This window comes from Colletes latitarsis, chromosome 1, assembly GCF_051014445.1.
Source record: "Colletes latitarsis isolate SP2378_abdomen chromosome 1, iyColLati1, whole genome shotgun sequence".
Lineage (NCBI taxonomy): Eukaryota > Metazoa > Arthropoda > Insecta > Hymenoptera > Colletidae > Colletes > Colletes latitarsis.
Window position 1 is genome coordinate 49,319,907 of NC_135134.1, and position 16,854 is coordinate 49,336,760.

Below are 16,854 nucleotides of genomic sequence, written 5' to 3' on the forward strand. Positions count from 1 at the left end.
ATGCCAAATGTTTGTCAAATAGTGCAAGATACTTTAGTCGTGCGTGGAATTCTGATTATTTTCAAAAATACCACGCTAAATAAAATCGCTGATTGAATTTATTTTCTCCGCGAGCCAATAATTTTTACCAACCGTTGAATCCTGCGACTCGCCACGAGTTTGATTATTCGGGAGTTCAACGGGCCCGAAAATCGTGCGTGCGAACGAAAAGAAACACCGAAAGGAAAATCAAACAAAGCGACAGGCGGGGGTAAGCGGAGTGTAAAATGAAACTCACGGACGCGAAACTGCGGATAGAGATAATTTTTAACGTGTCACGAGATAACAAGCGCGATAATGTACTCGCCGTCCCCGTGCATTAAATAACATGTCGGTCGTCCAGCTAAATCCTGGCCGCAAAAAAAAAAAAAACAGCGGAAAACCCCGATGGAACGTCTGCGATACTTTGGTTCCGCGGTCCAACAGTCGATGGAAAATTCAGCGTTGGACGGGAAAAAGAGGGCAGGACTCGATGGGCGAAAAAGGCTCGGGCCGCGCCAAGTATTTACGAACATTGTAATCCGCGTGAGAAGCTTATCGGACGGGGCAACGCGCTGATACGACCGCATTTGCGTACGCCCCGTGTGGACACAACCCGCAACGCAACTGTTCCACCAGCGGATAAAACAAACGCACTTAACGCGTCCGCTGCAATACGCACGCCAGCGAGTGGTAAGCGCCACGAAAAAATGCTAATTTCGTTGTCAACGCCGCGGGTGCTGCTGAAACGCTCGCAGTTTGTTTTAGAATACGTGTGGGTGGCACCTTTTTGCATACGGTTCGTTGCAAATTGGCCATCCTTTTCTCAGAAGCATGGTAGAACAGAAACTCCCAAAATAGTTGACCAAAAGTGTTTCTTTGTTTTCTAAATCCGATGTTAACACGTTCTGTACGTCTGACGTATAACAGGATTTTTAAGTTGGTTCTGATTTATCAAAGCTAAATCTCCAAGGTGTACCTTTGTAAAATAGCCAAACTTGAATTATGAATTTATAGGCGTATCTAGAGCGTTGTATTTCTATGCTGGTCTGTTGGAGTAACAGTTGTATTACTGGAGTATTGAAATTTTCACGGCTTGGTTTGTTACAGAAGTATTGTAATACCGAGGCATTGTGAAGATTGAAAGAGGCTAGCGGCAAAGAAGGTTGCTTTGTCGCTTCTGGCTTCGCGTGGATAGAGCGATGTCTGTCGATGCTTGGGACTTCCTTTGATCCTGTACCTCTTCGCGCTATCTTTTTTCGGGACCGTTAACAAGTACGATAGGTAAATTGTGCCGTTCCCAATTTACAGGACTCGATTTCTAAAGACGACGTTGTTTGCATCGCGAATCGTCGTAGCATTTTTTCCAGGTAACGAGCACTTGATAATCAGATATCGTTAGACAGGCAGAAGACAATGACGCGTCCAATTGAAAAGACAGACGGACGTTCAAACGGTCCTAAAAACGGTCCAACAAGAGGAAGAAGAAGGTAAAAACTATTTTGCTGGACGATTCGAGCGTAGCTAGATGGAGATTGCCAGGTCGGAATTGCACGGGTAAAGGGGTGCAATCCCATGGGATAAATAGACGCTACTCTCGTTCGACCTTCGGGACAGTTGCGACAATCCGAGATAAATCGACTGAAAATCGACGAACCATTGCGAAACTATGGATATCTTTTAGGAAAATTCATGGTGATCCATTGTCGGAAACGTGGCCTGGCGGGAGGAAACGGCGGGCAGCCCCATTGTTCGGTCATTGTAACACGACGTTTCACCTTTTCACGAAATTTTGCTCGAGAAAAATTAATGGACTCTGTTATTCCTTCCAGTCTATAAACGTTTCCCACCGTTTACGCCTCTAATAGAATTTTATACAAGGCAATTTCGAAATACGCTTGTCATGGTAACGAGGGCGCCGGTATAATGAGAAATTCTAATTGAACGTGCCAATGGGCAGGTTTCATAGCGTAAAATAATTTACCCGGACTTTATGTTCTACTCTACACAAATGAAATGCATGATTACACGCTCGCGTTAATTCTGATGATCGTTTTCGGTTCTTTCGCGAAGATTCGATTCGCGGTGACAATAATTCGAAACGATAATGACGGATCCGTTTAAACGCTCGATTCTATTGGGATTGAGGAAAGTTACAACGCTATTTTAAAAATTCTATTATAATTCCTTTCGCGTAATACTAATGTATTATACAATATTTGAACGCACAGTGTTTCTCTCTCGTTTCTCTGTGACGTAATTTCCGTCCTTCGTTCACGTGCTGCGATTTCGTCTCGCGTCCAGCACGAAATTAGGTCAGAATCTTCTTACACGGGATTTGTTTACGTCGAATAATTGTTCGTTAATTTAATAACAAGGGTTGAAACCTAGTCCAAAATTGCCATCGCGATAATTCTGTTGCAATAATTAAATTGCGGTTTCCGTGGTTGAACGGTAACCTCATTAACACCGATTTCGCTGCTTTCTAATTAATTATTATCGAGTTCCGTTAAAAGAATCGGTTAGGGGTTTAATGCACATTACTACATTGCTCTGCGTACTGTTTTCACAAGCTCGAACCACCCTCCAAGAATAATCTTCGTCAAAACCGCTGATGGAAATTGTTTTGTCAAAACAATACAGCAAAATTTTTGCTCGATTCAATGATTCAGGATCTCGACTATCTTTCGAGCGTGTTCAAACCGCACCTCGAGGGGTAAATATTTTCTATTAAAATTCACAGTCGCGGCGACAGGGGGCACGATAAAACCCGTGACGCGGAATCATGAAGAGTTTTCAGCAAGAATCGATCGTCCAATTTCCTCCTAAACTGAATTCCCGTTTCAAACGTCATCGAGTCGATTCGCGGAATCTTTGGCCGTTCGTGCAATCAGAAATAGCGCCATTCAAACGAATAGATTGAACAAGTCCCGCGTTCTCGTTCCGCTCTGTACAAAGATCGGAACGAATTTTCTAAACGCCACTGGCGCGGAGGGCCGCGATCGAGGCCAAGTTCGCTTACGTTTGCGCAAACGTCGAAAGGTTCGAAAACGGAGAAGATTTTTCGCGGTGGAAAGGTCGACAGGGGCAGCCGTGTGCTTTCGAGCGTGAATCTTTTGCATAGAACAACAATATTGGTATGCAGAGGGTAACTGCAACGGACGATGAGGACTACCACAAACCGTGGAGTGTCGGTGATGTTGCCAGTAGATCCGGGGCGGTATACGATACAGGAACTCTATGGTGGGTCAACTATAGGAGCTTGCGTTGGTCGCGTACCATAAATTATACGCGCTGTGTGCGTTCACAATGACGTGTGCACCCGCTAGAACGTGTGAAGGGACACGATGCCCGGGATTCCTGCACTTGATGGCGGGGAACACGTTGTATGACGAGTATAATACTCCAACGATCCGGTGCTACGAAAGTCTCACGCCAGAAATATAGTAATTTTTGTTCCAATATCGAAAGTTCATTGGCTCGTATTAGCTTCCAGAAATAGGGTAAACGATACGTGTATATAATTTATGATCGACTCGCGATTCGTTTGGAAGACGGAGAACGTCTTACCAGCAAATCTGCATAAAGAGACGTGCAGTGGCGGGGGTGGCCAAACAATATGGTGGGGGGTAGCCACTGAACGGCCTCGAGCAGCCAGTTGATTTTGATCCGACTTAGCGAACTTATCGGTGAAGTTGGCAAGCCCGGTGTTTCAAACGCAGTGACGTTAAACGCTCGAGCAAACAATCCGTACGACGGAATCGATTATTATTCTGACACGACAACAAAAACGATCGAGCCTCTAACGAGGAGTGCACCGCCACGGCGAAGATGGAGAGAATAATTTAGTAACCCTAACCAGGAGATTAAGACGCGATAGATCGATTCCCAGACGTTCTCGCGGAAGTAACGCGTACAAGGGGATCGATAATCGAAGGGATAGAAATTGCGGGAAACCGGGTATTTCTTTGGGACGATGGAAGTCCTCCGATGGCGCATACTGAAAGCACTGCCACGGTTGTTGAAGGTGGATTTCTTTTGCGACGAAACCGTTTTTCTTGATATGCTTTGCCAGAGACAGAAGGCGGCGGGGCTCGGTCGTGACTACGATATCAGAGAAACAAAGGGGAAAGAAAATAATATAAAAAAGAAGAGAAATGGAGCGAGGGGAATGGAGTGAAAAATGAAAACAGGTGCAGAGGGAATACTGCGGAAAGGAAGACAAAAGTAGAGGGAGCGAAAGCAAAGGTTCGAAAGAAAGAGACGCGCGATATTAGATGCGAAGAACGCAGAAACGGGAACGAATTGCGCGAAATAAGGGAATAGGTCACAAAGACGAGAGAAAAAATTGTCCGTGACTCGTGACATATTTCTGAAACGCTATTAGCGTATCATCGTTTGTTATCATTATTGTCGCAAAAACGGGACGATATGTCGTTATACTTGTACGATCAATGATCTCCATGTTTACAGAATTTATTTCGTAACTTTCTCGATCGATTTGAGACACCTCGATCGAAAACGCGCCCTTAACGCGTCGTTTTCTTCCACGCGAGTCCAGCCCTGGTCGTCTCCGACTACTTCCACCGGTCGTTTCCTTTGAGGGGTGGCTTCTCATCCACTTCCTTATCTGTCGACCGTGCCCCACCTCCCCGATGGGCTTATCGTCTCGGATATCGCGCGACCGCCCGACGAACAAGGAACATCTTCTGGGGAATGGCCCGACTCGAATTTCGCCGATGACAACTCGCCTGTTCGCGTCGGAGAACGTTCCGCCCGAAAATTTCGAAGGAAACGCGATAAGGATCGCGAGAAGCGATCCGAATCCGGGGGAAACGATTTCTGCCACGTCGACAGGGCGAGAAGATACGCGTAAACGAGGCCTTCCCTAGCTCTCGGCGATTCTCGACGACATCGAAGGCAAACGTTCCGAACACGATATCTGGAATTTCAGACGAAAGTGATGGGGGAAAAAAGAGGATGAGGACTGTTATTTTTCGAATGACGAAAATCGAGTACTTGGCCCGACGACTCTGAGGGACATTTCGCGAGAAGTGGCTCCGCGAAGGGAACGCGATGCAAAGAAAAATGGGTTCTTCGCTGGAACAATCAATTTTCGAATAAATTTATATCGGAGTCTAGATTATGTATTAACCTACCGTTCGATTTTCACTGAAATCGTCCGCCGTTAAAGCTTTCTGGTTGTTAATGAGACTCGGGAAGATAAATACATTTGAGCATTTTTATCTCCACGCCTTCGTATCGATGCGTTTGTTCGAAACGCTCCTATATCTTTTATCGAAAACTGATCCGCCGGCCAACTCGAAATGTAATTAAACGGAGGATCGAACGAGCGCGGAACCGCGATCGTAAAGAGCGTACGTTGCATTAACCGTTCTCTGTATTTTTCACACAGTGGAAATCAAATCGTAATAAATATGCGGAATGTATTCTTTCTATTCGCGGGCGATCGTTTTGATTTACGATTGTCAGTGTCAAGAACGTTAAAAGAAAAGAATTTATTGAATTGGAATTCCACCGTGATTCCCTCGCGATGACTCGATATCGCGTTATTTATTTCGACGAACAGGGGGATTAATAAAAATTACACTACAGAACTAATCTCGTTAGACGGAACCTCCGAGTCCGCTTCTTGCGCGCATCGAGAAAATGGCGGTCCCACCGAGCGGACGTTATCCTTCCTCCCGAGACTAATCTTGCAGATGTTTAAACTCGCCGTTACGCTTATCCGCGCGTCGAAAATATTCCTTTTCCCGCGTCAGGCGAGGATCAGGGCGTAGTAGGAAGGCGCAAAGAGGATTGCTCGCCTCTTCCTTCTAATTTTCACCGTGCGTTTTCGAGGATACCCGGGATGCTGGCAGTCGGCTCACCGCAAGTGTCGAGCATCGGCGCCTCGCGTCGAGACGCTTTCCACGGGATACGCGTGTCAGGCGTTACAAAGGGAGCAAATATTTACACGTCGCTGGCTCGGGATGTCCAATTATCGCGTCCCGAGGCGTTTTATCTCGCGCGCTAACTTTCCGACGATATGCAAAGCGGGCTCTATTAATTTTCCACTACGCCGGGAACGACGCGACGGCGAAAGAGGAACTTCTGTGCACCCTTGAATCTCGCGACCCCGCGAGCCCCCCAATGAAAATTCAAATCTCGTGCATTATGGAACGCGTTTCAATTAATTTTTAATGGAGGATTACGAGCGACGGCAGACGCGTCGGATTTCGCTTCGATATCACGCGTCGACGTTAGCATAACTAGGCAACGTTTATAACCTCTGGCTTCAGACTTTTCTCGAAACCGTCACACCCGGCTTGTTCAACCTACTCCGACGAACCTGGGGAATTGGGTTCAATACAGTGCAAATTGTCGACAGAATCCAATTGTAAACGCATGTTACGTAAATTTTTTATGTCTTTGTATTTGTAAAACTGTTTGAGCGCTAGTGGTCGGTGGAGGGTTGTATACAAAGTGTTCGGCCACCCCTGGGAAACATTTTAATGGGCGATTCTACAGATCAAAAGAAAACGAAAATCAAGAATACCAATTTGTCGATGGAGGCTTCGTTAAAAAGTTATTAACGTTTAAAGTTTCGCCCGTACTGAATTTTTTTCTCGAAAATGCGCAGGATTTCGGGGGTATGTCTGTTTACCAAAAATGATTGCAATTGACCCCCGCAACCGAAAATAATTTTTCTAGAACGATTTGAAATGTTTTAATTTTCTCGAAAAATTTCTCAACTTCTCGAATTTTTTTTTCGAAAATGCGTAGGATTTCGGGGGTATGTATAATGACCAAAAATAATTGTAATTGCCCCCTGTAACTAAATATAATTTTTTCAGTATGATCTGAAATTTTTTAATTTCGTCTAAAAATTTCAGTACTTACTCGAATTTTTTTCTCGAAAATGGATAGGATTTCAGATGTATGTGTAATCACCAAAAATGATTGTAATTGACTCCTGCAATCAAAAATAATTTTTCCAAAACGATTTGAAATTTTTGAATTTAATTGTTAATTAAAATTTTGCCCAGAGGTGACCGAACACCCTGTATATACAAATAGGTGATCGCTCGAACACTCGCGAGAAAGGTATGAGTGTAGCCCTACACTATACAATACAAATGTGACGTGATCCGAATGACCGAAGAATAAACTTGACTATGACGATTGAAAGTTCAAAGGTGTCCACGTCCTGATTATAATTGTAAGCTTTCTTTATCACAAATAGAAAATTAATGACTCTATAAGATAGTAAAGGACACTGATGTCCATAAACCTCATTTTCACCGATCTCGGATATGTAGAATAATTAAGAACGTCGTAATCGACCTTTCCAAAATCTTTCAGTCTCTCCCAAAAACCGAAAAAATGTGCTCGGAACAGTAAAAAAAAAAATGAAGGTAAAAGGGGACCGAGAATGGCTCGAAACTCGAAACGACGGTCGAGGGGATCGCGCATCCCCCGCTAAATGTCGACCCCGTAGTTTCGCTAATTGCCAGCACAACACAGAAACGAGCTACTTCCAATTACGCGGTCCCGCTTAATGGGAAACGAACGCCGTTTAAATCTTTCCGCGTTATCGCGTCCCATTTTCCTACTCGCCACGAACGATCGATCGCGATTAATATCTGGCATTAATTATTCGATTAACCGGCGTTCCCCCCGTTCGCAGATGTCGCTGCAAGTGTCCTGGGTGCGGCACAGAGACATACACTTGCTCACTCTCGGTAGTTACACCTACACGAACGACCAGCGATTCAGGGCGATCCACATCGCGCAGACGGACGACTGGATGCTTCAAATCAGGTATCCGCAGCTTCGAGATAGCGGATACTACGAGTGCCAGGTCTCCACGACGCCGCACATGAGCCACATCGTGCATCTGAACGTGATCGGTGAGTGTATCTGGGTTGTTTTACGATTTTAAAACTGTGTACCTGTCGAATAATTCTTAATACAGATCGTGTGGTAAACAGTGGAAGCTCCAAATTTTGCGTTAGAATCGTACCAGTGAGCTCGAAGTGCTCATTAAGAATTTTTGACAAACACTTTGAACATCTCGTACAGCATAAGCTGACAATTAATGGCGCAGCTATAATGGAGAGGCATTTTATGGACGGAAAGTCGTATTTCTCTCACATCGTGAACATCGCTCAGGGGCAATCTTTATGGCTCCGTGCAGTACATACGATTCGAATGGTACGAAGGCTCCGCGTTTCCGTAAAGCACTCTCCCGTACAAGTAGGTCGATACGAAGTGCCGTGTCTTGAAAGCGAACCATCACGGTCAATTCATCACGGTACGATTTTAATTAAGCGTCGGTACGTCGGGAACGCGCGGCTAATTACAACGCTCTACGCAACAATCAGTTAATTCTAATCTGAATCTGCCCCAGTTCCGCGGCCGTTGCACGAAATTTAAGCCATGCTTAAATACTGGCGCGTTGCCAATTGAACACCTGGGATTGGTTGATACCGATTTCGAGTTAAGCCACGAAGTCGAACAGGGGTTCGATTGCGCGAGATTACTTCTCCGACTTGTATTCCGGGCCGGTTAAGCTCTCTGCTTTATTCGTCGAGAAACCAGCGCCGCTGCACGCGAAACCTAGCGATAATTTTTATCTTACCGTGCTATAATATTTCTATTCCCGCGATATTAAATTTGAATGACAACGACTCGTGGGAATAATTTAACGCGCTGAAAATATTCGAGGATTTCGTTGCATTATTTTATATGATAATATTCCTTTGCTTCTAAAATATTTCGAGTATGTTGCAGGTATCCTTAATATATATTTATTACAACACTGACAAGTTGAAGATGCGAAATAATAACGTACGCTGGTCTGGGTACGAATACGAGTACGACGAATCGCTGAGTTTATGCATCGATCCGATCCAAGTCCTCTCAAAGAGACGCACGGAACCAGAAAATCTCTCGGGAGAAATCGCATTTTTCTCTCGTATTTCCCGTACAATGATGAGCTCGCTGGACATTCCTGTGAAAGCGCGGGATCGTTTATCATTTGCTGGCCCTTGACCCACGAAGCGATCGACCGAACAAACGATTCCGAAAAAACGGCGACCCCGCGCGTTCGACTATGTAATTCTCGCCTTTGTCGTGTAATTACTCACGATCGACGGAACAGCGAGTTTGTAAGTCGCTTTTGGCGTATCGTGGACAGCAAATCCGGCAGAAACTGTACCGGCAAAGGCCATTCGATAGTTTGGCTAACGATTACAAATAGTAACCAAACTTCCAATCAATACAATTTTCTTATTTCACAGTGAAACTAATGAATGTTGTAATTCTCTGTACTGAAATTTACCTTTCGAAAACAATAATAAAATTATGTTCTCTTACGATTCAATCGGTTACACCGATCGAACAGTTTTCTGAGTTTTGCGTTCGCAAGAAATTGAGACGTTCACCGAGAACATGGAGCGTATCAAATTTGGATGTTGAACGACAAAGGAAACGTTGCGTGACTGTTCCGCAGTGACAGCAGGGAGCTCGACACTTTTCAAATTTTACATTCCAGCGGTAAATTCGCCCCGGACGTGCATACACGATCGCGTTCAATTTGGAAAAACATTTTCGCCTCGGCGACGAAAATGTTGCGAGACGTCTCTTTCGAACGACGCCGATTTTCAAAATTCCGTCGAATCAACGATACGATCACGGCGTCGAAACCTGTATCGCTGCTCATTTACGCCGGTGTAAAACAATCGGTGAACATCGGAGACGTGGGGAGGGGAGGAAAAAATTACGGCGCTCGTTTGGTAGGAAATTGAAGAGCTTTTAGCGAGGACGCGAATTTTCAATTTGAACGAAAGCGGCCGACTGTCGATGAAAATTACATTATTCATCCGCTGAGGAGTGGATTTTCGAATGTTCGTCTCTTTATCTATTAAGCGAAAACATACCATTATTCTCGATCGAGTCAACGTTTAACAAAGAACGCGTTCGCCCTACCCCGCGTCCTCTCTTTCACGGTCGATACAATTATTCCAGCGAAATTTACATTTCAATTACGGCGTGCATTTATTTCCGCCCGAGCAACCCGGAAAACGGCCGTGTCGCGAGAGACGCGGGCAAAAGCGTTATCAACTGCGTTAAAGCGAAACAATTGCGTTAAGATCCACGCTTGGGTTCGCGTTTCTCTTTCTTGGGACGAATCGTTCGCTCTCGCGGGACGTCAGAAAACAATTTCCCCGCTTTTCCTAACAACATTTACGCAGCAGGGTTGAAAACGATCTTCAAAATCGACGAGTTCAACGATAAACGGGCCTCTCGGAATTCCAAGATATCAACGACAATACCAACTCGATTTCTAAACGATTACGAAACACGTAATTTTTATTTGGTCGAAAGATTGCTCAAGAGTGCCGGGAAGAGGAATACGCGAATTGCAAACCTATAAGAAGCTTCGAGATAGCTCGCGATAGCGCTGCGGGGAGTCGCGTTAATGAAAAATAACACCGGGATCCTTATTAGTGTTTTCATTAACCTTTATTAGCGGCACGGGGGGTTGCAAGCAACGTCTCGCTCTCTTCGTTTTAGCTACGTGACCGTATTAAGAGCAAAAATATGAACGAAGGCATTATACTGAGCCAGAGTTACGTTTACACTGTAAAATCTCCCTTGGTGGTGGCTTAAAGAGACATTATTAATGAGCATCGTGTGTGGGACACCAACGTGCAACGTCCAAATATCAGTACCTCGGATGATCCACGGAACAGAATTAAAATATTCAGGATTTAACTCTAAAAACTGTTCGGTTTTAATTAGTAATTTTGCTACTCCGGTAATGTAAATTATGTATTGGTCCTAATGTATAAAATATCGAATGAATACAAACTTATGGTCGTTATTTATCGTCCACTATTAAAACAGAATTTTGTTCATCTCTGGTCTGCGGTAGCGTCTCTTTAAATTCTTGGATCCAATTTTTAGATCACGCTACATGAATTTCGAAAGTAAGTTTAAAATTGCCGGAAATCATCGATTAATTGCATCGAGAAATTGCGTATTGGCAAATGTTTGGTGGAGGGTTCGGTGTAATTCGCGAGGAAATCAGTAAATTGATTGCAGGTGTGTAAATATTGCCGGGTACTGCCTTCAGGTAGATAGATTCCAAACTTTCGGTACCGAACCGGTCTGTAAATATTTCCACTTCCTCCGCGGTTCTATGCTTATACAGGAAACCCTGCTCCTGTTTACACACCATTATTGCAACGTTGAACGTCTTTGCGATGTCTTCGCGGTTTAAAATTGCGCAATGGTTACGAAAAATCGCGCTGCGATGGTCTGGGCGAACAATTCCCATTTTTGTATCATTTCAAAATATTATTGACAAAACATACATTGCGTAAACGGCAATATTTCACGTTTGAAACTAGTTACGTGAAATTAGAAGGGGTTTAAGTCATAATACTGCAGGTTTCTTTAAAGAACATTTTGTCAGCGGACTGTTAACCACTTCGGTGGAGGCATAGAACTAGCATTTCGTGCTGGTTACAGATTGCAAACTCATTACAGAGAAACAGAGGTACTCTATTTGACCCAGGTACGCGGTTTTACTTTACATTCAATCGTGTCTGTGTTCCATGGTAACGATGAACGATGGTGGAGAAGGGTTTGCCCCCTGGGAGTCAACTTTGGACAGCGCCGGTCTAAGTAATTGTCACGTCTATGTATTTCTGTCGACTGACATACCGCAATTCAGACGAATTTCACTTGGGAAGATTGCAAATCTCATCTACACGGATTTCCGACGATACACAAATCTGTTCACCTATTGTCCCTTTAATCCTATTCGAATCGAAGGCAATAGATATTTAAATTAATTTCTACTTCGTGGGAGAAGATAGAGAAATGTAAACTCACGTAAAATTTAATTCTCCCTAATATTTATTCAAAAATAGCAACGGTTGAATTGTGGTTGGTTTTTGAAACAATGAACGAGCAAATAAAATTCCACAGGTGACTGGTTGATTGTACGTAATTGAAAGTTGTTCAGAAATGATCCGCAAAACGTATAAATAATGATAGTGTGAATACAGTCGCGTTTGATCGATTCCAGAAACAATTTTTCCAGCATCAAAAATATTTCGAACGGCGAGTTTAAACATTTTAACGAGATACTACCGCGCAACGTTGAAAATAGTTTTTGATAAAATGCCAAAGGACCCTATTCAAAAACGATCAACTCCTCTCTCCTTCAGTCACCATGAATTTGCTTCAAATTTTGCACATTGTTAAATCTATATGGTCGTTATCGTTTTATCTACGCGTTACTTTAATACTATATTTTCAGAATTACTGCCAGAACTGTACTCCTCGACCATACGATATAATAAAACTAATTAATACCTACTTACAGAAAATAACGACACGTTCCAATTATTTCGAAGTTTCAGGAGCTCTCGAACAACACCGTTCGTTGCCAGAACAATTAACAACTGCCTATTTCCATTTATTCCTACACAATGCGATACAACTTAATCGTTAACAAATACAAACAATATTAAAATCCACAACAATACGTGGATAAAATTTCACTAAATCTTTATTAGTAAAAATATCGGCGTTGCGTCAGTTAATATTTGTGGTTTTGTTCCTAACAAATTTCTCGTTAGATAGATTTTGCAGGAACTTTCGAGTTCACCTCGTTAAAATTTTGCGAGGCATCCCTCTATAGTAATTTCAGATGAAGTATGTTTTTCGTATACTTCCTGCTATAATTAAAACGATCGAATTTCTCTGAAATTCGTGCAATATAATACGCCGTGAATGTAAAATCTTTAATGAATGGTTTTACACTCGGCAATCAAAATGAATTTAATAATCTAACACGATAGCCTCGTTATAATAGAGAATGCAGCATCTACTTTAGAAATCTATCAAGCATTTTGCAATTACACAATTGTTTTAAATTACTGTTTTAAAATACGTTCAAAGAATGATAATAGTTATCCCTTGTTAAAGATACGTGAAAGGTTACCTTACTTTAAAAAGACAGCAGTTTTCAATAGAATAACCATGATGATCAACAGTCGATGTAATACATGTACTGTATTAATAAAGATCTGACTGAAGAATTAGGGTCCAGGAAATAGATATTCAGCTGGCAGGAGGCACCCACCCACCAAAGACCTTTTCCAACTCCCTGGCCACCGCTAAACACAGACGGTCCTGATCGTATCCAGCCATCACCTGAAGCACAATTTTTTCCAAATTTCTCACCTAGTATACGTCTAGTGAATTACAAACTACCAATAATTCTTCAGTTAATAATTACCTGAAATCCAATAGGCATTCCGTCCTTGTTCAGTCCCATTGGAACATGGGTCGACGGTAATTTCAACACATTGGAAATCGCGCAATAATTAACCGAATCTATTTCGAAAACAGCTAATTCTGGCCAAAGCGACGTGTGAGGATACGTGGGACATATAAACACTCCGTCGTCGCCGAGCAACTTCTGCAAAGGCATCAACGAGTCACAAAAGATCAGTAAACGGGACACGAGTGTCTATTGGATGAAATGTAATATTCAGTACGTTGATCCTTTGACGCATGTTCTCCTTCATTTCCTCGTAATGTTTCGCTTTCGAACGGGGCAGGAATCCATGATACTCCCCCAATAATGCGAAAAAGGTGACGTGAAGCGTGAAGTTCGAGAGGCCAAAGAATGCTTTCAAGCACTCGACCACTCGTTTCATCCTTCTCTGTACAAAATGATATCAATTACAAATGAATTTGATTTAATTTTGAGAAATAAATTACTCGTGACTCTATTCTATAATTTGTTTCATCTGCACCACTACGAAATAACGAAATTATAGCGTGAACGTTACGTCAGGGTGATGACAGTCCACCAATATGTCTGGAAAATTCCCGTCTAGGAAACTAGATAGCATGTACATGAGCGAATTCTCTACCCATTCTTGCGATAACTGCAAAACAAACCAGCTTTTGTATCGTTACGGTTTTTTTTCTACGATTCACTGAAGCTTCTGTAAAATTATTACCCGGTGAATGCTTGCACCTTTCACAGCCATGTGTTGTATCGCTTCTTTGATCGATCGTCTTATATCCGACGTGGTTGATCTTATGCCGCAGAAACTTTTGATGTTCTTCACGTAAAACACTCGAAGATTTTTCAAGTCCACCGGCTCGTCCAAGTTTAAGGGTCTCTCACACTTGGCGGACAACACTTTCATAGCCAAATGAAGGTCTTCGACGTACCTCGCCATCGGACCGAACGTAAACAAATATTCCAACGGCGTATTTCTGGAGTCTACGAAATGTCCTTCGCTAGGAATAACGCCTGTGAATCAAATCAATCCATCTTATTCGATCGGAACGCCGAGCTATTCGAGAACCTAAACCTTGGCTAACAGAGGACACGTGTACCTGGTGTAGGTTTGTGACCAAAAATACCATTGAAAAAACTTGGCAGTCTTATGGATCCCAATATGTCCGAACCGATCCCGAGTATCGACGCTCCTGCGCCAATTAACGCACCCTGCAACGAGAATTTGCTGAATAACATTTTGGGAAAATTTTTAAGATAGATTTCAAGCACTAAAATTTTCATTTCGAGCTGAATTATATTCCCAAACAATACAAACTTGAAATTCATTCGTAAATTACATCTATTACCAGATTCTTGAGACCAACATTTAAAAACTTAATTTGCTATTTGTGAATAAATTTTGTCCAAATCCATCCGTGACCAAAAGGAATCTCTGATAGGTAGGGAATTATAATTGCTGCTCTTGAGTCCGGGGTGAAGATTGGGCTTAAAAGCGAGGATTATTGTACATATTGTACTATTGTACGCAGGTATAGTTATTACCTCGCCGCCCGACGATCCTCCTGGCGATTTCCTCGTATCGTATGGATTTTTCGTCGAGCCATGAAGGAAATTCGTACTGTGAAGTCCCGTACACAATTCGGGGGTGTTGGTAACGCATAGAGGAATAGCTCCCGCATTCTTTAGCATTTCTACCGCTGCCCCATCTTTCGCAGCTTTCATTCCTCTCCTCGCCTTGGTGCCACCCGTCAAACTCAATCCTAATTTTACAAAATTCTAAAGTCAAACCAAAGTTCAACAATTTTAACACGTAGAAACACATCTTAAAATCGAATACAAATATAAATATGTAAACTTCTTAATCGTGTTCCTAAATCTCGAGTTAATTATCGAAACAGAAAATGGCTATAACGATTACACGAACTCCATTTGTTATTATGTATCCACCACTGTCCACCACTGAAGTTCCATTGTTCAAGACACGAAATGAAATGCGTTTATCGCAGAGTCCAAGGGGCTTAATGTATCTTTAATGGATGCGTTTCACCTTCGAGGGAACAGGATTCCTTGACAGTTATTGGCACTCCGTAAAGCGGTTTCTCAACTTCCAAAGTAGCGGCAGTAACGTTTCCAGACTTCAGATTTTCGTCGCAAATTTTCGCGTCGTTTACAGCCGCCTCGAATCGTTCCTCCACCACTGCATTTAAGAAAGGATTCACTTCCTTAATACGCCCTATATATGCTTCCACTACGGTCTGACTAGTAAGCTTTAACAATTCAAAGCAGTTACATAACATATATTACGGTTACAATTTAAATGATTTCATAATGTTTCTAAATAGCTGACGCCTGGAACTTTTGATCTGTTTTCTAACAGCAGAATGATTTAACCTGAACCTACTTCTCCGTTTCTGATCCTCCTGGCTAACGTGGTCGCGCTGACTTTTAACAGAGGATTCCTGACCGATGGTATGCTCGGTCGTCTCCTGATGCGAGCAAGATAGATCAGAGGGCGGAGAATAAAGTGCAATAGGTGCCCAGAGGCGATTATAGTGTTAGCAATAATCATTTTGCCTGCTATCTAGTGTCCCAAATCCCGAAAGTTCACTTTCGATCCACGCGTCTTCAAGCTAGGTGAACACAGCACACACCATCCGTGTTTCTCAGACCGCGACAAGTCGTAAACTTGCTACGCTCGACGACAAGTCGATACGATCGAATCCTAAATCCAACTATTCCTCTATGGTCACGTGTCTCGTCTCTTCTCTATGCTCGGTGAATCTTATTAGAGAGAAAAATGCGAACCGAGTGACGCAACTTCTCCGTCTCGCACGCGAGGGTACACTGGCTTTGTTTCGCCAGCGACCAGTCTTTTACGGATCCATTGCAAGTATCAACGATTCCAGATGCAGTATCGAGAGGTCAGAGCGTACAAAGTATGTTCAGCGACTCGATGATGAAATTTTTTTTTTGGAAATGACAATTCAATTTCGTGTACGCTTCGTTACATCTTTACGAGTGTATTTATGCAAGAATGCACGAAATTTAGCCGTACGAGTTCGTTCGAGTGCCTCGAGATTCAACAATCCGCCAAAATGCGAATTTTGTGACCTATCCTGAGATTCAGATATATCTGTCACGACGACGTAACAGACACATTGATGCCACGCGATGAAAAAATCATTAACTATCGATTGTATGAAACCTTGCGCTGTTATTAATAATCTGCAAAACGGAAGACGAACTTTAAATATCACCAGTTACGTCTATAAAACACAACAGTCACTGAAACGTGTTTAATACAATTATATGTTATAAACCTAGCCTTGGAAGCAGTAAAAAAGAAAATCATGTCAAGTGTAGAATATCAAATAAGAAAGGAATAAAAAAATAAATAATAAAGATGACGTATTCAACAAACCGGATTGTTCGAACAGCGATGTAACACGATCGAATTTACGTGCTCTATAGGCCAGTCTTAGATCAAAAGAATT

At 42.7% G+C, this 16,854-nt stretch overlaps 2 protein-coding genes across 5 annotated transcripts in view; one reads left to right on the top strand and one right to left on the bottom strand.

Moving 5' to 3' along the window:
* Positions 1 to 16,854, top strand: part of LOC143343716 (zwei Ig domain protein zig-8) — a 391,356-nt gene that overhangs the window by 268,448 nt on the left and 106,054 nt on the right. For 2 of the 4 annotated variants that reach the window (XM_076768895.1, XM_076768922.1), the window contains 3 exons: positions 7,709 to 7,931; positions 7,997 to 8,235; positions 8,815 to 12,215. In XM_076768895.1, coding sequence (XP_076625010.1) covers positions 7,709 to 7,931; positions 7,997 to 8,235; positions 8,815 to 9,075 — 723 coding nt within the window. In that variant the 3' untranslated portion in view covers positions 9,076 to 12,215. Of the gene's footprint in view, positions 1 to 7,708; positions 7,932 to 7,996; positions 8,236 to 8,814; positions 12,216 to 16,854 lie in introns of those variants that run through there. The other 2 variants (XM_076768904.1, XM_076768914.1) reach the window with 1 other exon arrangement.
* Positions 12,482 to 16,227, bottom strand: LOC143343704 (fatty-acid amide hydrolase 2-B-like). Its single transcript, XM_076768868.1, has 9 exons — positions 15,762 to 16,227; positions 15,408 to 15,627; positions 14,903 to 15,120; positions 14,458 to 14,569; positions 14,073 to 14,371; positions 13,899 to 13,997; positions 13,602 to 13,769; positions 13,340 to 13,522; positions 12,482 to 13,254 (listed from the first exon to the last, which is right to left on the bottom strand). Exons 1-9 carry the CDS (start codon positions 15,927 to 15,929, stop codon positions 13,162 to 13,164), a joined length of 1,560 nt encoding a protein of 519 aa, XP_076624983.1. The 5' UTR covers positions 15,930 to 16,227; the 3' UTR covers positions 12,482 to 13,161.